This window comes from Euprymna scolopes, chromosome 24 (genome assembly GCF_053919585.1).
Source record: "Euprymna scolopes isolate OS-2025 chromosome 24, ASM5391958v1, whole genome shotgun sequence".
NCBI classification, from domain to species: Eukaryota; Metazoa; Mollusca; class Cephalopoda; order Sepiida; family Sepiolidae; genus Euprymna; species Euprymna scolopes.
In genome coordinates, this window is record NC_136505.1 from 11,606,107 (window position 1) to 11,628,607 (window position 22,501).

Sequence of the window (22,501 nt, forward strand, 5' to 3'; positions counted from 1 at the left end):
TTGCTTTTTTTTCACCTCCTCTTCCTCTTTTGCATTACAGGTTTGAGCTTGGCTATTGTGGCTATTTTCTTTTTTGTTCACATGGCCACTCGTTGCTATTTTAATTTTTTAGGTGGATGGCTGCTCAATAACCTTACTATACCACCTCTCCATACTTAGGCAATGTCGACTACCCATGCTAGTCATCACTCAGGCAATGTCGACTACCCATGCTAGTCATCACTCAGGCAATGTCGACTACCCATGCTAGTCATCACTCAGGCAATGTCGACTACCCATGCTAGTCATCACTCAGGCAATGTCGACTACCCATGCTAGTCATCACTCAGGCAATGTCGACTACCCATGCTAGTCATCACTCAGGCAATGTCGACTACCCATGCTAGTCATCACTCAGGCAATGTCGACTACCCATGCTAGTCATCACTCAGGCAATGTCGACTACCCATGCTAGTCATCACTCAGGCAATGTCGACTACCCATGCTAGTCATCACTCAGGCAATGTCGACTACCCATGCTAGTCATCACTCAGGCAATGTCGACTACCCATGCTAGTCATTATGAAAAGAAAGCGATCAAAAATTTTTTTATGTGTATATCATGTTTAAAAAAAAAAAAAAAAGAAAGTTATTTGTACCTTTGTTGTTTATGGATTGTGATGAAATAATATCACTATTTAGTTTATAAGCTATTTTTTTTTTTTTTTTTAATATAATTTATAATAAAAGTTTATTTTAAAAGTTTTTAATAAAAAGTTTATAAAAGAAAGTCTTATTTTGAAAATTTTCCTTTTTGTATTGTTTACAAGTACTCAAATCTATTTGGTTATTTCCCAGAAATATATTTTTTAAATCAGTGTTTTGTAGTATTAGTAGCAGTAGTTTCATAAAAGTCATGGCTCATAAGTAGGGCTAGGATAACATATTTTTTTCATTGTTTTGACTCTCGACTGTGTATTCGTTGATATCTTATGTTTTTATACGGGGTGATGTGGTTTTCGGTTGATTAACTGTCTAACATATACTAGAGAGTCAAAACTATGAAAAGAATATGCTGTTGTCATAGCCCTACTCATAAGTTAACAAAAAGCAAACATTTTTTTTTTTGCGGGGGGGGGGGGGGGTCGTAATTGAAAGCAGTCGAAGGATTCATATGCTTAAAATAGTCAAGTTATTTCTACCTGTGCAATTTATGGACAGTGATGAAAGAATTTTTTTTTTTTTTTTTTTTTTTGGTTTACAAATAAAACATTTTATAACAAAGTGTGTGTGTGTGTGTGTGTATATTTATTTATATATATATATATATATATATATATATATATATATATATATATATTATTTATTTATTTTTCTTTTTTTAAGATAGCTTTTTAAAAAATAGTCTGGTTTGAAATGTTTTTTTTTTTAAATTTCACATACTCAAATGAATTGTGATACTTTTAAGGAAGTATATTATCATGAAACTCCTAGCTGTTTAATATCGATTATTTTTCTTTAAAAAGAGAAGTTATGTATGTAGGTGCTTCTACAGAATTTAAACTGAACTAATCTGAGTATTCATATTTTTTGGATTCTTTGAACTACTGTTCTCATCTTAATTGTATTTTTTTTCATAACGTTTTAGTTGATGTAACCTATGACCTTCTGCAGGTGAATCTTGTTGAACTCTGGAATCTACACAGAATCTCTAATAGAACCCTTTATTTTATACATGGTGGTATTATGCTCTCGTTTTGTCAGTCATGACTGGGTAGAAGTCTTAAGTGATTTGCAATTATATATTTTTCAGTGTCAACTTCACTGAGGATTGAACCTTCAACCTCCAAAAGAATGTAACTAGTCCTCATCTCAAAAATTCAGAAACATACACTGACTATTGTTGAAGTAAAACTCGAGTTTGTGGTGTGTTTTGTTATCGAATAAAAGAAAATGCTTCAGTTCAAATTATGTAGAAGTGCACAATATTTTAAAACTAAAAATAAAATCATTCTGATTATGAAAACCAGTTTGATGCTCTGAGGTGTTAATAAGTATGAAATTGGTGAAAATAAATTAATGGCCCCTGAAACTTGAAAGGAAAAACATTCTACCTAAAATATTCCTTCATTCAGTAAATGGGACCAATTAGATTTCAAGGACCCCACAAAATATAGAAAAACAATGTCTTCAGGTTTACCCATTTTGATGCACATGGAATTTATAAAAAAAAAAAAAAAAAGAAAACTAAGTTATGTTTTTTAATATAGGGAAAAATTTATTTAAAAAAAGGGTGAGGGATATACTAAATATCAGTGTTGACCCAAAGGCATCTCTTTTGTTTTGCTTGTATTTTGGAGTCCTTGAAACCTAATTGATCCCTGGTGCTACCAGATCAGGCTGCCCTGTGGCTTCCTGAGACGAAATGCACCTACATTGACGTTTTTTTGTTTTCTGATCTTTTTTGTAAAACTTAATTATGTTCTGCAGAACCAAAAACAAAAGCAACAGCCTATCTCCCTCCCCTTTTTATTTTATTTTTTCCTACCTTACTCCCGGTCCTGGATATGACCTTAAACTACATCCGATGGTGAGGTCCGGCTTACGGGCTTGGGGAGTGTGCTATTGCTCCCAGGTCCACCCTGACCCGGAGTGGTAGTACCTGTTAGGGTCCCAACTATGGGTTAAACAGAAACAGATTTTAAAAAGGAAAAGAAACAACAAAAAAGAAAGAAAAAGAAAACAAATATATTCTATTAAATTATCTATTTATTTATTTATTTATTTATTTTTTTTTTGCCCTGTCGGTAGGGCATGAGAACAAACTGACTGCCCCCCTGCAGAGGGTAAAAATCCCTCAATGGGGCAACCAGTTAGCCGTGGGTTGCTACCCGTAATGTCTTAGGACGTGATCCTGGTGATTGAGCGAACCTAAACCAGGATACATAGAAGTTTAGGCACCACAACACATTACTTTGGCCCTTACTTCGATTAGACGGGCGGTCGGAGAGGCCCGATCCGACCAATCGGCCAGTCACGCCAAACCCCACCATATATTGCCCATTCCAAAAACTCACTACTAATACAACACCCCCCCCCTCTCCCACAAATAACCCTACTCCCTAATATATGATGGAAAGCGGTGGCTGAGGGTCAATCGATTAGGTGTGAATATCGATGACGAGGCTGTAAACCCCTCAGGATTGCTACAGATCCCATAGCAATATCAAGAGAGAACAGATAATCATTATGATACCACCAAAGTTGGTTATATCATCATTGTATCCCTGTGGAGGCTGGGCGAATGGGTTTCCCCCCAGGCTCTTCCCAAATAGGGCTCCGAGGTGGGTGGGGAACAAAGATGACGAAAAAAGAAAACAAAATATATGGCTTATTCCTCCCAAAAACCACCCAACCACCCAAAGAGAACTCACTCTGATGTCTCTGACATCAGTAGCTCTGAGGAAGAGACAATAAAACCAAGGAAGTCAACATTCATAGTAATAGAATCAATGGAGGAAACTCCTTTGAGCAAACTATCACCTTTTAAAATTGAAAAAATCTTAAAACTCTAAAACCAAAGTCTATTAAAAAACAATTTAACGGCAGCCTACTAATAGAAACCCATAACGAAGAACAAACTAAAGAAATATTGAAACTAAAATTATTTGAAAACATCAAAGTCAAATGCTACAGACATCCAACCCAAATACCTGCAAAGGAGTAGTGAAAAGCCACGAACTTGCACTTTGTTCCTTGGAGGAAATCAAGACAAACTTACAGAAACAGAATGTGTTAGATGTTCGCAGAGTTCAAATAAAAAAAAAACAGTGAGAAAATCGATACCAATACATATATACTAACTTTTGATTCCCTCACCATACCCAAAGAAGTGAAAGTTGGATATATGAAAATAAATGTAGAAATTTATATTCCAAACCTCCTCCAATGCTTCAAGTGCCAGAAGTTTGGACACCATCAAAATCGGTGCACACGATTACCAGTGTGTGGAAGATGTGGAGAAAGCGGCCCACACATTGACTGCAGAAAAGATTTCAAGTGTGCCAACTGCCTTGGAAACCATGGCGCTGGCTCTAGATATTGCGAAATATGGAAAAGAGAAAAAGAAGTGACCAAACTAAAACATATAAAGAATATATCCTACCCAAAGGCCAGGAAAATCATTGAAACTAAAACATATGCAGATGCAACTAAAAAAAATACTCCAATCAACAATCAAAATGGTCATATACATGTAACGGATACAACTGACAAGAAAATTGATGTCCTAAGCAAACTAATAAAGGAAATGAAAGAACTATTAGAAAAAATGAGGAAAATGAATAGTGCAATGTCTGCAACCAATCCAAGGATAATATTAAGTAAAGACACTACTGAACCACAAAAAGAAACAAAGCCACAAACCATTTCTACAAAAACAACCGAACAACCATCAAACACATCACAAGCCAGAAAAGAATCAAAAATCCCCCCAAACAAAAAAACAAACAAACAAAAACAGGAAAAGAAAGATCTCAATCTATATCTCGAACAGGGACTCCGACAGAAAATAGATTTGAGGGATTGGAGACGATGGAAGTTGAACACAATTCCAAATGATGAACAAAATATTACAATGGAATATCAGAGGGATAAAAGCAAACCAAAATGAACTCACATTATTAATAACAAATATGAGCCCAGCACTTGTCTGTCTACAGGAGACCTTTTTGAAAGAAAATAATACCATCAACATGAAACACTACATATCTTACAACTACATAAATAAAGATACGGACAAAGCTTCTGGAGGCACATCAATACTCGTGAAGAATGAAGTCCCTCAAAGACAAATAAATATAAACACAAACTTGCAAGCAATTGCAGTTTCAGTGACTCTACATAGAACTATAACACTTTGCTCAATCTACATCCCTCCAAAAGATACAATCAACGAAACTGAGATAACTCAATTAATAAAACAACTCCCTAAACCCTTTTTTCTACTAGGAGATCTCAAGTCACAATGTAATATGGGGAAGTAAAGAAACAAATAAAAAAGAAATAGAAAACATAATAAATAAAAATAATCTGTGCCTCCTTAATAATCAAAACTACACCTATATGTACCCAGCAATAGGTACTTTCACCGCCATTGACCTTACCTTATGTGATCCTTCCATATATATGGACTATGACTGGAAAGTACACAATGACACCTGTGGGAGTGATCATTTCCCAATCATCCTGGAAAGTCTAAGTACTAGTACTGAACAAAAAACACCCAAATGGAACCTACATAAAGCGGATTGGGAAGACTTCCAGGAACAGTGCAAAAACCAATTAATTATCGAAAAGAATGATGAAGATGACCATTTGAACTACTTCATTAAAACACTCACAAACATAGCAAATAATACCATACCGAAAACAACCAAAACCAACAATCACAACAAACCTTGGTTCACAAAAGAATGCAGAAAAGCCATCAGAGCTCGACGAGCTGCCTTGAGAAAATTCGAAAAGTACCCAACAAGTGAAAATCTGGATTTCTTCAAAAACAGAGCAAAAGCCAGACGAATCATAAAGGAATCCAAAAGAACAACTTGGAGAAATTATATATCCAAAATTAATGTGAATACCAAGGCGAAAACAGTTTGGAACATGATGAGGAAAATAGAAGGAAAGTGTAGTAGTACACCAATATCCCACATCTCTAAAGGCAACAAAATATACACCGATCAAAAAGACATTTCCAATAACCTGGCAGATAATTTATCAAAAATTTCATCATGTGATAGACAAACAGAGAAATTCAAAAAGATTAGAGAAAAGGAAGAGAAGAAAATTCTATTTAAATCACAAAATACTGAAAAATACAACCAACCTCTTACCTTGCCTGAATTAAAAGAATCGCTAACCAAATCCCATGACACAGCTACAGGGCCCGATGAAATTCCATATGAAATCCTCAAAAAACTTCCAGAAACCTCAATGAAATACCTACTTGAAATTTTCAATATTATATGGTCCAGTGGAAACATACCTGAGACCTGGAAAGAGGCCACAATAATACCAATCCCCAAATCTGAAAACTCGAACATCCAATCCCAATCAAGTAACATCTCAGATCCATTGAATTTCAGGCCAATAGCTCTAACAAGCTGCATTTGTAAGACCATGGAAAGGATTATAAACAAAAGACTAATCTGGTTCCTGGAAACAGAGAATCTTATTACAGAATTTCAAACAGGATTCAGGAAAAACCGAAGTTCAATAGACCACATAGTCAGACTTGAAACCTTCATCAGAGAAGCCTTTGTAAGGAAGGAACATTTAACAGCAGTGTTTTTTGACATGGAAAAAGCCTACGATACTGTGTGGAAGTACGGTGTTACAAGGGATCTGAAGGCGCTTGGACTAAAAGGCAGAATGCCAATTTTTATTGAAAATTTTTTAAAAAATAGACAGTTCAGAATAAAGGTTGGCACAGCTCTCTCGGACTTGAAAGAACAAGAGAATGGAGTACCTCAAGGGAGTATACTGTCAGTGACCCTGTTCAGTATCCGAATTAACATTGTAAAAAACCTTAACCCTGGGGTAGATTGCTCCCTATATGTGGATGACTTCCTAATATGCTGTAGATCTAGATATATATCTATAATAGAAAGGAAGCTTCAATTGTGTTTAAACAAAGTAATGAGATGGACGGAAGAGAATGGATTTAGATTCTCCAAAAGAAAAACGAAATGCATGCATTTCTGCAAACTAAAGAACATGCATAATGATCCTGTCCTAACCATGGAAGGAACGCCCATACCCGTTACTGACCAGTACAAATTCTTAGGGATTTTATTTGACAAAAAGTTAACATTCATCCAACACATAAACTATCTGAAAAAAAATGTAACAAAGCTGTAAATCTTTTGAGAGTGGTAGCACATACCTATTGGGGTGCAGACAGAGAAACACTCCTTAAACTTTACAGAGCACTAGTCCGCTCAAAGCTAGACTACGGTTGTTTCATATATGGATCAACCCGAACATCATATATAAAAAGCCTAGACCCTATTCACCATACTGGCCTAAGATTGGCCCTAGGAGCATACAGAACCTCCCCCGTGAATAGTCTATACACGGAAGCACACGAACCCCCACTAGATCTAAGGCGAGAAAAGTTAGCCCTTCAATAATATTTACTCAAACTGAAGTCTTGCCCAAACAACCCTGCATACCAATGTACCTTCTATCCTAAATATGAAGAACTCTTTAACATGAGAGGAAAAACTATCAAAACTTTCGGGCTCCGAATGAAGGAAAGCATTGAAGAATCGAAAATTCCAATCTCCAGCATTCACAACTTCATACTACCTAAAACACCCCCATGGACCATGAAACAAGTAGAAATAAAACTGAACCTAAACAAAAAGTCCAAATCTACCACAAACCCTATTGAATACCACGACGAACTTCAACATTTAAAATTACAATATTCAGACTACACCTTTATCTACACAGACGGGTCTAAAAGCAACAATCACACTAGATGTGCAGCAACGTACCATAAAACCACAATGAAGAGAAATCTTCAAAATGAAGCATCTATATTCACTGCAGAGACTATAGCTATCGATCTAGCACTCAACATAATTTCAGAGGAAACCACCAAAGACTTCATCATTCTCACAGATTCTCTATCAGTCCTATTATCTATACAAAATCAAAAACAAGAAAATCCACTAACAACAAAATTAATAGGAAAAATCAATATCCTTTCAACTATTAAAAACATTATTCTTGTCTGGATCCCCAGCCATGTGGGGATCAAAGGCAATGACAGGGCAGATACAGCTGCAAAAAGATCTTCTCACCTTCCAACTGACAATTTTAAGATTCCACATACTGATCTTAGACCCCAGATAAAAGCATACATACAGGAAAAATGGCAACTGCGGTGGAGTCAGCAAGAGGGCAACAAATTATACTCAATCAAACCTGAACTTAAGGAACGATGTCCGGACATCAACAGATCACGCCGAGAAGATGTGATACTGACTCGGCTGCGCATAGGACACACCAACTTTACTCATTCTTATATACTAAATGGAGAATCGGCACCAGAGTGCATCCCATGCCAGGAGACACTCACAGTAAAACATATCCTAGTTGGGTGTGATGACCTCGCCCCAACTAGAAAATTATATTATACAGAAAGCAATATGGAGGACCATTTTGAAAAGGTCAACTCAACAAATATTCTAGCATACTTAAGAAAAGTAAATTTATATAAGAAAATTTAAGGAAATTTAAAGTCACCCAAATATACACATCCATGTATAAATACAACATTTAATTTCTTAGTTCAATTTTATAAAAAAAGGGAGGAAAGGCTGAAAAAGCCCCCCCCCCCCCTAAAAAAAGTTAAAGAAAAAAAAGGACTCCGGCATTAAATGACCACAAATGCCGTAAAACCAATCAATCAATCAATCAATCAACCTAATTGATCCTGTGAATGTAATGGACGGTTAAGATGAAAAATTTGATTGAATGTTTTTGTATATTGAGAAAAGAACATGGTTTACATGTGTCAAATCAAAGTATTTGTTAAGAATGATGATTATTGTAAAATAAAATTGTAGTTATTTTTCTAGTGTTTCTATATTATAATAACAAAAAAATATTGAATTTCAAGTGAAACAAATGATACCTATATAATTGTCAAATTAAAAATAGTAACATATCCAAAAATTACAGAAAATGAAGAGGTAGAAAAATAATTATCAATGAAAAAATTTTCAATAAAGTTTAGTTGAAGAATAAAATTTGTCAGACATTTTGAATTACTTTCATTACATGATGTAAGCAACAGAACTTAATTATCTCCCCTGTCAACTTGTTTCTTTTTTAGTAAGTGTACCAGTGATTTCACAAATTTCTGTTTTCATTAATTATTTTTCTAACTTCTCATTTTCTGTAATTTTTGGATATGTTACTATTTGTGACATGACAATTACTTAGGTACCATTTGTCTTAATTGAAATTCAACATTTTTTCGTTATTATAATATAAAAGCCTCATTTTTCTTTTTATAATGGAAGAATTGATAATTTGGATTGCTGTTTTTTCAAGCATTTAATTCTTGCATTTTGGCTGATGTCACCTCTAACCTCGTTCGGCTGTGTAACAGTAGCAACTTGGGCAAAATAAAATCAAGGACATGAGTCTTACTGATGAAAAAGTATATTTTTTATTCAGTATATTATTTTATTTATGTGTCCAGCATAAAACAAGCATACATTGTTCAATTTGAAAACTGAAACAAAGAAATGCACTCATAAATACCCCCCCCCCCCCAAAAAAAAGGAATGCACTATGATAATGAAATACCAATGATGCTTGGAATTGGATAAATTCACAACGTACTTACCTCTTTTAACCTCTCCAATGACCCCTGACGACAACATCGGCCTTGCATGGCTGTCAGTTTGAAAATTACCCAATTGTTCAGATGGGAAGTTCTTCTTGAACTTTCTATCGAGAAAAAGGTGGTGTGGAGGGCAAATGTTCACTCTAAAACAAATATACTGTTAAAAATGCACTCACATTTACAAGGTATATTTTGTCAAATTTGGGAATGTATATGGTATTCAAACTAGACATGTGATATAATGGATAAAGGTGTTAAGTGGCAGTCTTCTTGAGGTTGAAGGTTTACTCTTGCTTGCAGGTGATAATAAAATAAATTTACTTAAGACTTCTATTCAATCCTGGCAGACAAAATGGAAACCATCTACCTTTGTAGATTAAATAACTGGTTTGTTTCAAAATTTCATGTTCTGGGATTCAGCAAAATCCATTTGAAGAAGGTCGGAGGTTACATCAACCAAAATATTTTCTAAATAACATCTTAAGATCAAAATAAGTCAAAATAATCCGGATAAATCTTCATTTCATTTAAAAAATTTTTTTTTATGTGATTGTGTATATGTTAATTTTTTCTTTTCATCTCTAGAAACGGATGCTCAGTTGATGGCAGTAGGAGACGATGTAAAACCCTCAGAAACCCCTACTTTTCTAGTCCTCCTTTCTCTACTTGAACTTCTTTGTAATAGAGAAGAAAAAGATCCTGAAGCAGCCAGTCGGGTTTTTGAAAGTAAGTCTTTATATTTTCTTAAAAAAACCTGTTTTCCCCCTTCTATTATATCATAAATATAATCTTAAAAATATATCATAAATATTAAAAATTATATTCCTTATGTTATATTCAGCTTTTAATTAATTGACTGTTGACTGTTATAATTATAATCTGTATAATCGTCCTTTCAATATATTTATATCCTACATAATGTCGACCTACTTTTTTTTTTTTTTTTTACTCGGCATACACTTCCAAACACCCGGGCAATGCTGGGCACCCATGCTAGTATTACATAGAAATGATGTCCCATGTTTAAGGAACAGAACTGAGTTTCTAGTCAGTCAATCAGAAGGCGAGAGAGGTGACATGTATCTGAAAATGTAGAGAAGGAAAAAGATTCTAAAAAGAAAGTGTGTGCAGTCCAATGATTATGTCAGAAGGACAGATGTGTTGCGCACGGTGTCTGTGAACGACAGTAAAAAAACCTGTAAATGTTGGATGTTTCACTAAGTTAAAAAAGGGAGATAAATTCTTTGTCGGCTGTTTCCTTGTGATAAACTCTACATGTGACCAAGTGTGTTACAAGGCTAGTAACGTGTGTATAAGACTTTGCTGATTGACAGGTGAAGAAACAGATATGCACCTTTTGCGTTTGTGAAAGCAAATCATATTAATTACAATTCCTTAAAGTCTTAAACCAATCTTTGTCTGCGGAACAGTCTCTACTAAACTACTGCCTGGCATATAAATTTATACGTTTAACTGTTTATATAATATTTTTTGATATGCATGTGTCGTTAGCTTAGATGGTAGTGAATATGGTTAGAGAGCTAAATGTTTTTATTTCGATTTTAGTTGATGGCACCCAAGTTAGTTTTTTTAACACTTTTGAAATCCTTACTATATATTGGGTACAATATAATAATCAATAGAGAATTGACTTTATAATAATAAATACGAAATCTGCATAAATTAAAATATCATTTAAGCGTATTTTACAACTGGACAATCCTGAGCAACCTGTTAGTTTTAAAAAGAAATAGTACATGAAGCTGTGAATAATACGAAGAAGAGTAAGGCGTGATGACTTGGCGTTGTTGCTGAAATGTTGAAGGCTGCGGATGAAACGGACATTGAGATCTGATTTGTAAAATCAGATCATGAAAGAACTTCCGAAAGACTGAGGGCTTAGTACAAATGTGAATTGTTACAAGTCGGATAAGCATAGGTGAAATGTAGTTTGTTTTCATATCTGGACAAAGTATAGCATTTCTTTTAAGAATATCCTGAGACAAATGCAAGAGAAAAACCTTGGTAAATATAAAAACCTGTATTTTGCTTTAGTGAATCTGGAAAAAGATTTTTTTTTTATAGTGGAAATCGTTGTCATGCGCTTTGCCTAAACTGATGAAGGTTGTTTAAGCAATATAAAGAAATATTCAAAGCTAAGTGAGTTGAATTCTGTACCAAATCCGTTTTTCATTTGTCTTTGAAAGATTGGTCAAAGAGTTTTGTGCAAGTTATCTGGAAGAGATACTCTATGCTGATTTAGTATTTGCCTGTAAATCATGGAAGGTCTATTTGTTAAAAACTTGCAGGAATACTGTGGAAAATAAAGGTCTGAGGGTAAATATTGCCAAGACCATAATGATTATCATTCAGTGTAGTTTTGGCAATTCCTCATACTGAGGAAAGTTCTCTTGTGTAGTTGGTAGAAATGGAGTCGGGTGGCACTTAATTTTTTGGAATACTTTTAAGCATTGGTTGCACATGAAGTGCAATGAATTACTAATAGGCTAAAAGTGGATAACCATTTTTTTTTTTTAATGATAATCGCTCCAGACAAGGCATGAAGCCACTTGATGTAAGGAGCTAAAAACAATACCACTACAGGCTCAAAATGTAGTCGATAAGTTTTATACGAATAGATTCCAATGCAGAAAACACATTCATTCCCCTTTGTCAGAGTTAGGATACTCCAAAAATAAACCCAAGGTCCACTCGTTCCTGTTTCCGTATAAAAAGTCTAAAACCATGAAGATGGATGAGAACTAAGTATATTTAGATGACAAAGCTATTGAGATTAAGTTTTGTTGACCTTGATAGCATTTAATCACAGATACAGCGTGCTTCACTTATGTTTTTTCTTTTTCCGCAGATGTTACCAAAGTGCTTGTAGCTAACAATATGATTCCTACCTGGATTATGAAACCAGAATGTGCCAATGCAAGAGCAAACGTATTGAATTTCATGAAACAGTTATTCGTAAACCAACCTTCGGTAAGCTCTTGAACTTTTCTTTTTTTTTTAGCCAAGTAATTATCATTGCCTTCAATTGCTTGATAAGTATAACCGCCTACATGTTTGTAGGTTGCAGTTATGTAATTACGCCCAGTAAGGCGTTAATGTTTTTACCCCCTCCTCCTCGCTTTCTAGACCTGTGTATTTATCTCTCTCTCTCACAGTTGTAACACAAGGGTCAGAAAGTGGGATTGAGGAGCCAACACCCCAGAGAAGGAGCAATCTGGCCTGCAATAAAATGCCTAGACAGCCTTGTCTACATTTTCAAACTGACACACCTCAGGCAATTCATGATAAATTACCCTCTTCTCAAAGAGAGAAGGCAAAGTCTGGGAGAGTTGACCACCTAGAACTACACAGAACCAATAACATACTGCAATCAACAGGGGGAAATTCCATTTAAGAAATGACCTAGACTATTGATTTTTGCATTGAGAAAAAAAATCTTACTTGCGCTTCTATATTATAATAATGAAAAAATATTGAATTTTAAGCGAAACAAATAGTAGCTACGTAAGTATCAGGTCTTAAATAGTAACATATCTAAAAATTATGAAGTAGAAAAATATTAATGAAAAAATATTTGGGAAATGAAGCGAAATCAAACTTACTAAAAAAAAAAGATAAGTTGACAGGGGAGATAATTAACTTCTGTTGCTTAGTTCACGTGATGAATGTAATTCAAAATATCAGACAAATTTTATTCCTCATCTAAACTTTATTGAAAACTGTTTTTTTATTGATAATTATTTATTACCTTATCGTTTTCCATAATTTTTTGATATGTTACTATTTGCAACATGACAATTACATTGGTATATCATTTGTTTTACTTGAAATTCAAAATTTTTTTTTTTTTTTTTTAATGAGACGGCTGGACAGTATTTACAGGATCTGGAATATTATCTTTATTGTTATTACTTTTTTATTTATTTTTATTTTATTTATTTCTTAATACTTTTTTTTCACCCTAAACAAGTCATATTGCCACTTGAAACATTAGGGGCTACTATTTGGGATCATATCTAATGTGGGGAGTTGAGCAGTGAGATGTCTCTTCACATTACATTTAAACTTCAGCAGTTTAGTACAGTCAGAAAAGCAGGGAATGATGTACATTAACAAGAGTAAGGTTAAGATAGAAGTAAAGAAATATATTGTAAGTTATGTAAGACAAATGTCTGAATAGATATGTTAGAGTTTAAGAATTTTTGAATGAAATCCAAGTAGAATAAGTAGCGGTTGTGACCCAACAGTTTACAAGTACATTTATTATTACACTAGCAGGACGACCAGCTGTTTAGGAGTCTATAGGAAACTAATTCACATACACAAAGTTCCTTTTATATGCAACATACAAATATCTTTGCGTGATGTCGCCAAGCTAATCAAGAACCTTGATTTCAATAAGGCAACTGGCCCTGCCGGCATTCCAATTATAGTGTTGAAAAAGCTTCAACCAGAACTTGCCCCCATACTTACAAAACTGTTTACGCATTGTCTTAAGGAGAATTGCTTCTCAACACCCTGGAAAACCTCATCAGTATGCCCTATATTTAAGAATTCAGGTGACAGGTTATCTCCCTCTCAGTACAGACCAATAAGTCTCCTGTGTGTCATGAGTAAGTTGCTGGAATCCATATTACAGAAAGAAGTAGTTAACCACCTCAGCAGAAATAACCTTCTTAGTGACATGCAATATGGTTTCCGTTCTGCTAGATCTACAGCAGATGTGCTAACGGTTATATCTCATAGAATTAGTGAATCTCTTGACAAAGGCTTCCTTTCTAGGGCAATTGCTCTTGACATATCAAAGGATTTCGATAAGGTATGGCATAAAGGCCTACTTCACAAGATTTCCAGCTACAGTATAACAGGAAATATTTTCTCAATTATTAAATCATTTCTCTCTGATAGGCTCATAAGAGTAGTGGTTGATGGGCAGAAATCAGAAGCCCACAGTATTAATGCTGGTGTCCCTCAAGGGTCCATCCTGGGCCCAACTCTCTTCCTGATCTACATCAATGATCTCTCAAAACACATACTTAAATCATTCGTTGACATCTATGCTGATGACATGACCATCTATGGCAACACATCAAAGGCCGTAAATGATGATGTTCTCTCTGATTCTCTCTCCTTTGATCTTGAGCGTGTGGTACAATGGGGAAGAGGTGGCTGGTTACTTTTAATGCATCTAAAACCAAGCTTCTATCTTTATATTATCAACGTTCTGATCCCAATCTGGCATCAATTGAAATGGATGACTCTTATCTTGAGGAGGCTCCATGTTTTGACAAGCTTCTGGGATTGACCTTTACTCCTGATCTGAAATGGAACACGTACATCAAATCTGTTTCCAAGGTCACTGGAAAAATGGTGGGATCCTTCTAATGCTCCAGTAGATATCTCACTACTGATGCAATTCTCTATCTATATAAAAGCCAAGTACGTCCAAGGATGGAGTACTGCTGCCACATCTGGGCAGGAGTTGCTAAAACAGCCTATCCTGCCTTGAGTACAAAATAGACTTCGTAGCCTAGTGGGGGATGCCCTTTTCTCTTCCCTACAACCTCTATCTCACAGAAGAGACGTTGCGAGCCTATCATTATTTTATTGTTATTTCCATGGCAAGTGCTCGTCTGAACTCCAATCTCTGATCCCCCCTCGCCAATCTTTCACGAAAAACACCCGTCTAGCTGAAACCACTGTCAATAATTTTCCCCACTCTTTATCTATGCCTAAATCGAAACGTAAATTCCATGAACAAAGCTTCTTTCTTAGAAGTGCACACCTGTGGAATTCTCTTCCGTTTGCCTGTTTCCCACCTGACTACAACTTGGATGTCTTCAAGTCCAACATTAACAAGTTCTTGATAAACCACCCCCTTAAGTAAGGCACTTATCAGATCTCCATTACTAACGATTACTACGATATTGTCCCATTGATTACTGTACACATAATAACCCTTATCCCCAAGTGGCTTGATAAGTGGTGACTTCCATGTAAAAAAAAAGAAAAAAAAAGGATTTTTGAAATTCAAAAATATTTGCTGAAGTCAAAGAAAAAACAGAAAAACTGAAATGTCTCTCAGATCACTCTTTCAGGAGATTAGAAAATAAACCTTAGGTTTACTTTTAACAACCTTGTAATTCTTGCTGAATTAATTTGAAATTCTCTTTGAAATGAGTAATTTCTATAATTTATTTTATTTGTGGATTGTTATCCTCATCTTCTAATTGTTTTCATGACGTTTCGGCCAATTATTCTTCTGTTCCTATTTTGACAAAGGTGGTTAACAGTGACAGGATAGAAATATTGAATCTCCAAACTGCATCCACAACAATTACTGCCTTCCATAGTTGTCGTTTTACCATGGTTTGGCCAACTAATCCTCTGACTGGCTTTGGCTGGGATTGAAATTACTACCTTCGGACAAAGCTCACTTGGAATCATAGATATTCCACATTCACTGCTCCATAGGCCCCAAAGGGCAATCAAGATTGGATGTTTTGGTCTTATAAATCCACATTTCTTTTTTATATTTGTTCTTCCAATTGTTGCGTCCATACCGAATGTTATATTATTGAATTTGGAATTCTTTTTGAGATAAGTAATTTGTATAGTTTATTTTATTTAATCATTTTGTATTTTAGTCCTATTTCATGAGTAATTTTTCTGACAAAGGAAGAATTGCTGTTTTTTGGATTGGGATCTATCTGTTTAATACTTATCGTTGTCTAGTTTAATTCTTTGAAGTAATATTTAACTTTATTTTTTTTATTTAGCTTCATGCCTTGTCTGGAGTGATTACCATAAATTTTTTTTCTTTAAATATATGCTCAAAGGTTTATATATTTTAAAGTATAAAATTGCATCTAATTTATTTTTTTTCTTTTCTTTATTTTAGAAAGCTTTATCTGTGGAGCCACATAGTGTGTAAGTTATATTTTATTCTTTTTTGTTCTATTCCGTACTTAGATCTGGTGCTATCAGATCAGGCTGTCTGAAGATGTTGGCTTCCTAACTTAAATGTACCATACATTCAAGTTTTTTTTCTTTGCAAAACTTAATCATGTTTTGCAAAATGAAAAACAAAAGAAACAATTGTACCCCCTCCACTCATTTCTCTAGCTGAAGATAATGGTTTCCTAACTTAAAACATTTGACTTTTGAAAACAGAATTTAAAAAAAGTAGCAACATTTTTCTTTTGAAATCAAAATTTTCCAGAAAGTGACATTTGACTTTGGAAAACAGTAACAAAAGGACAGAGAGAAAATATTGTTCTAAGTTATTTTTTTAAGATCAAATAGATTAAAAAATATTTCCAGAGGAAGAGTACTCTGGCTTGCAAAAATGCCCTTACAGCCCTGTCATCAGGAGAGACACCTTGAGCTATTAGCCATAAACTAATCTCTTAAAGTCAAAGAGAGAAGGCAAAGCCTGGGAGCGTAAGCCTCCTAAAACTGCACAAGACCAGCAATATACCACAATCAATAGAGAAAAAGCTATTTCAATAATGGCCTGGGCTCTATTGACTTTGATGCTGAGAATAAACTCCCAGACTTAAGATTCTTGTTGATGCTTTGTATCCAAGTTTTCTTGAATCTTTTCACTTTCCTCTGACCGTCCACCTCAGAGTCTGCACTTTTTTATCCAAGAGTGACGTATTTTAATGTGGTCGAACTGATCTAGCTGACTAACTCTCAGGAGCTCATTAAGCTTTCGTAAAAGGTGCCTTCTAAAAGTAATGCCTCATATTTTTATTCCGCCCAAATAAACCAGAGAGGATTGCAAATTACATTGTTCTGATGACTGCATTTATGCATTCATCACCTGAAAGTTTCATCTCTCTGTTGCTGATATTGACCATGTGAAACTCTAAGAAAGCAACCTCTGTCATGGACGTGCATAAGAAGCAGTGATGTGTCGTTGAATTCCTGGCAAAAGTGCATTGAAAATAGTGGTGACTATGTAGAAAAATAAATTCTGGAACACAAAAGGTTGCTTCTTTTAATGGTACCACTCTCGTCTTCGTAGGTCTTCAACTTTTTTAGCGAAAAAAAAAAAATAGGAGGCTGTATTTTTGGAACGACCTTTGTATATTCAATCTTACCAATAGAGTATCAAAGCTGATATGTCTGGTCTGATCTTGTCTAACATTACGTATCCATCTAATTCTTGCTTCCATTAGTTCACTGTAATAGACATTATTGATCTACAAATGCATTAAAGAAACAACTTCATTAATTTCCTTTCTCTTTCAGACATCGTTATACTACAGACTTTGAAGAAATTAGACAACTTGGTGAGGGTGGTTTCGGATCAGTCTACAAAGTGAGTATTTTTTATTTTATATAATTGATTTCCTCTTTTAAAAGTGTTATGAAAATGATACAAAGGAGGTGTGATGCAAGTCTTAAAGACAGGATTAGATCTGATGACCTCAGAGGAAAATTACGTCTGTACAGCGTAGGGAGATATATGTTGAACAGGACGTTGATGGTATGGTCATATTGAAAAAAATGAATGAGTTCTTGGGTTAGTAGATGTGGGATGGATTAGGTAGCAGGTTCGGGAAAACATGGAGGAAGTGTTAAAAATGGACTTGAGAGAAAAATGAATAAAGAAAAAGGCCAGAGATAGGATGCTTTGGAAGTTAATTTCTTAACATTGTCCAAAACATGAATCAGCACAAATACTACATTATTTGTACCTTAAAGAGAGAGGAGCCCAGTCGGGAGTTTTCTCGTTGACATCAAAGCCAACAGAGTATAGACGATTAAGATTTTTTTTTTTTTTTTTGTAATTCAGTATGATTTTGGTCCTGTGCAGTTCTAGGGAAAGGGCGTCAATCTTCCCAGGCTTTGCTTTTTCCCTTAAAAAAGGGGGTGAATTTATTGGTAGTCACCTGAAGCACTCTTATCGGGGAATGCCGACAAGTTGCCCAGGCATTTTTTGAAGGCCAGAGTGCTCTTTCTCTAGGGCGCTAGCTCTTCAAAACAATTGTTTATATCTGGAAAATAGCAAAGATAAGACAATGCTGAATGAAGAGAATGATCAAAACAACCATCTGTGCATGACTCTTCATTATTATGGTATGAAGGTATTAACATAAAATAAAAATAGAAAAACTATTAGCTGGTTTAATCCACCTTGTAGTATAACAAAGTAAAAACATAGAGATTAGCTAAGTATTGAGATAATAGCTTATTTTTATGGAAATATTTAGCTAAAATTATTACTAAAACTAATATTGAAATTAATTATTACAGCTTTGAATTTTTGAGATGAGGATTGTGTATCCTGTTGAACTTGGAAAGTTTGCAAGGATCCGTGCTGCAATGGATAGAGTATTTAGTAAAATTCAATCATAACATTGCACTTTTCTGGAGGTTCAAGGTTCCTCAGTGTGGGTGACACTCAAATTAAATTTTTGAAATACTTCGAACTTCTACCCAGTTATGGCTTGATGTTGATCAAATAAAGTGTTCCATTCAAAATTTAGTGTAGATTCCCAGAGTTTAACAGGAAGAGGCCTCAAGTTTGATAAAATATACCTTAAGGAGGTCGACCAAAATGTGAAAATAACACTGAAGATGAGAACAGTAGTTCGAAGAATCCAAATAATACAAAATTATTATTTTATAGAATATACACAAGCAATAATAAACAAACAATAAAAAATAATAGAAGTAGTAACAGTTGTCGATTAAGAGCAGGCATATCAAGCATGTAGCCTGCGGATCACATGCGGCCGATTGCAAGCTTATTTGCAGCCTGTACAGACAGCAACTTTGCAAAAGTCAAGAAGTAGAATTTATCCTGCCTTGATAGAGTTCAAAATAGACTTCATAGCCTCGTAGGGGATGTCCTTTTCTCTTCCCTGCAACCTCTTTCTCACAGAAGAGATGTTGCAAGTTTGTCTGTGCTTTATCGTTATTTTCATGGCAAGTGCTCGACTGAGCTCCAATCTATAGTCCCCCCCTCGCCAAACTTTCACAAGAAACACCCGTTTAGCAGAAAACACTATCAATAATTTCCCCCACGCTTTACCTGTGCCTAAACATAGATTCCATGAACAAAGCTTCTTTAGAGCTGCACGCCCATGGAATTGTCTTCCGTTTTCCTGCTTTCCAGCTGACTACAATATGGTTGTCTTAAAGTCTAACGTAAACAAGTTCTTGATGAGCCGTTCCATATAAGTTAACAAATTTACCGAATTTCCATTACTAATGATTACTTTATTGTCCAATTGTCTACTGTACACTCTTTAACCCTTATCCTCGAGTGGCCTCTTGGCCTTGATAAATGGTTATGCCTTTGTGAAAAAAAAAAAAAAATTATATCAAAATATGAGAAATTTGGAAAAGTAGTGAGAATTTTGTATCTATCTCCACTTTAGGAAAATTTTTTTTTTTTTTTTGATATTTAGTCCACTAAACAAAACTTTAGAAATTCAGACGTTTTTCGAGTGACCACTATCTTCATTATTAATGAAGTTACAGGCAATTATATTATGAAAACTTGAGGGATTTACAATAATTTGTGTCAAAACTTTTTGTACAACTAGGTTAACTGATCATCACTTGTTGTCTTTGCTAAAACGTTGAACTGTACATTTTTTTATTTTTTAATCTTTGTTTATTGATTATTCAAAATGTTGACATTTTTTTCTTTTTGTTTCCCTTGATTGCATTCTTCTTAGGCATACAACAAGCTTGACCGCAAAAGTTATGCCATCAAGAAAATCCCCATTGATTATTCGACACACGCAGTCACAAAAGTAAGTCCGTCATTTGCCATTTCATATTCGTCATCATAACTTGTATTGCATGTATAATTGTAATAACGATTGACCTTTTCTTTTTCTCTCCCAAGATGATGTGTAACATCGCAGAAACAAATATAAATTAAAATCCGATTTGGTTTTTCTTTCTTTTTTAATTCAAGTCATTTATTACCATTTTTCCTTCTCACCATCTCAACACTAGCTTAAAAGTCTCTTGCTTCTGCTCCACTGCATGCCGGCTGTAGACAGCTATTTCGTTTATGTCCATCTTTTTTGACTGCACTCTTTCTTCTCCCTTCATTTTACATGTGTATCTCCTTCAGCGTCGGCTTTTTTCTTCCTGACCATGTGGTGTCTTTATTTTTATTTTTTTTATTCTTCAGATGCAAGCCCGAGCACAGTTTCCAATTTGCATACACGTTCAAATGCTGCTGCTAATATAATTGCTTGCTATCCATCCTTCAGCTGCTGTTGCTATTCCCATATTCCCATAAAAAAAAAATGTGCTTGTATATTTTTTTTTAACTCAAGCGTTTTATTACTGATTTTCTTTGTCCCCCTTTTGACACCAACTTAAAGAGTTTCTTGCTGCCACATGTCTCACTTTCTTCCAACTACATGCTAGCCACAACCAGCCCATTCTTGCCTTCACTTTGCATGTCCATCTTCTTCGGTAATGACTTTGTTTCTTTTTAACCACATTGTTTTTTTTTTTTCTTCTTTTTTTTTCACAATGGCAGCTTGCGCACACTTCCTAATTTACATATGTGCATTTTTTCCAGCTGCTGCTGTTCCTAATACAATTATGTTGTGGAGGAGTATAAGGTCTATATATATGTAAGGTGCTGTATATAGAGTGCGTTGGTGATTTGTGTATATATTGAAGTTTCTTCGTGTCCTCTAGTGTTCATAAATGCGTGTGGACGTGTGTGTTGCATGAGTTACAGAACATTTACAATACAGATAACACAAAGGGGATGAAACACAGTTCTGGGTGGTTATGCATCTTGTCAATAAAGAAATCATACATTTGTACATCCGGATCTTGGTTGATGATGCTGCTAAAAGCTGAAATGAACGTTTCTTCCAAAGAAAACGACCAGGAGTATTTAGTTAGATTTTTGACTGCTTTTATTTCACTGTTTCCTTGTAGTCTACTTCACCTCTGTACAATCATTTATGTGTTATGTTATGGAGTATAAGGTCTATATACATGTAAGGCGCTGTATATAAAATGTGTCGGGTATATGATTTGTGTATATAGTAAAGTTTCTTTGTGTCGTGTAGTGTTCATAAATCCTTGTGGATGTGTGTGTGGCATAGGCTACAGGACATTAACAATATGGATAATACAAAAGGGACAAAACACAGTTTGGGTGGTTATGCATCTTGCCAATAAAGAAATCGTATTTTTGTTCATCCGGATCTTGGTTGATGACGCTGCCAAAAGCTGAAATGAACATTTCTTCCAAAGAAATGACCAGGAGTCTTCAGTTATATTTTCAAGCAGATTTTATTCCAAACGGTTTCCTTGTTGGGAGATTGTACGCTTGTCTTAATCTCTGCTTCACCCCCCCCCCCCCTACAAGGCCAACACTATCTTCATCTATCTAGCCCTCTCTCTAGCTCTGTCTCCGTAACTACTAACTCTGCTTGTATATATGTAATTATTTCTTTGTGCTTACATCACTCTACCACACAAATACCCAGCATGTAACCTTTCAGTCATGTTTTCTAACGGAATTTATTGTTTTTAACCCTAGATTTGAAAACTCACTCTGCTTATGTCCACCATATTCTTTTTTGGTATTAAGTTTGGTATTAAGTTAACCAAAATATTTTACTAAACATTTCTTTGTTTCAATAACGGTCTCTCTGCGTACCTTTTTCTACATAAGTTACAAAACAACAATAATGTTCATTATCTAACATTTTACTTTTTTTAATAATAATAATTAATGTTCTAAATCGACCATCAGCAAGGCCACTCGATGTTGCCCTGGCATAACTTAACACAATTACTTACCATCCATCTTTTTGCTGCTGCTGCTTTCATACGTGCTCATGTGCGTTCTGTTACAGTTGGGTGTCTGTGTGATCGTAAAGAAAAGGCTACATAATCGCCAACTATATTTCTCTTGGCATTATTAAAGTCTCATAGCAAGGAGTAATCCAAAATAAGTGATGAAGCCAAAGAAAACTCCAGCCCTCGCCAGATGCAGCTTTTCAAACTCTGAAATGGTGCTACCATTGTAACTCGATGTAACTCGATGCTTGTATCCATTACACC

At 35.0% G+C, this 22,501-nt stretch overlaps 1 protein-coding gene across 2 annotated transcripts in view; it reads left to right on the forward strand.

Moving 5' to 3' along the window:
• Window positions 1–22,501, forward strand: part of LOC145246593 (eukaryotic translation initiation factor 2-alpha kinase 1-like) — an 83,334-nt gene that overhangs the window by 34,426 nt on the left and 26,407 nt on the right. For both annotated transcript variants that reach the window (XM_080108252.1, XM_080108253.1), the window contains 5 exons: window positions 9,992–10,132; window positions 12,276–12,397; window positions 16,329–16,357; window positions 17,687–17,756; window positions 20,128–20,205. In XM_080108252.1, the coding sequence (XP_079964378.1) occupies window positions 9,992–10,132; window positions 12,276–12,397; window positions 16,329–16,357; window positions 17,687–17,756; window positions 20,128–20,205 (440 nt within the window). The remainder of the gene's footprint in view (window positions 1–9,991; window positions 10,133–12,275; window positions 12,398–16,328; window positions 16,358–17,686; window positions 17,757–20,127; window positions 20,206–22,501) is intronic.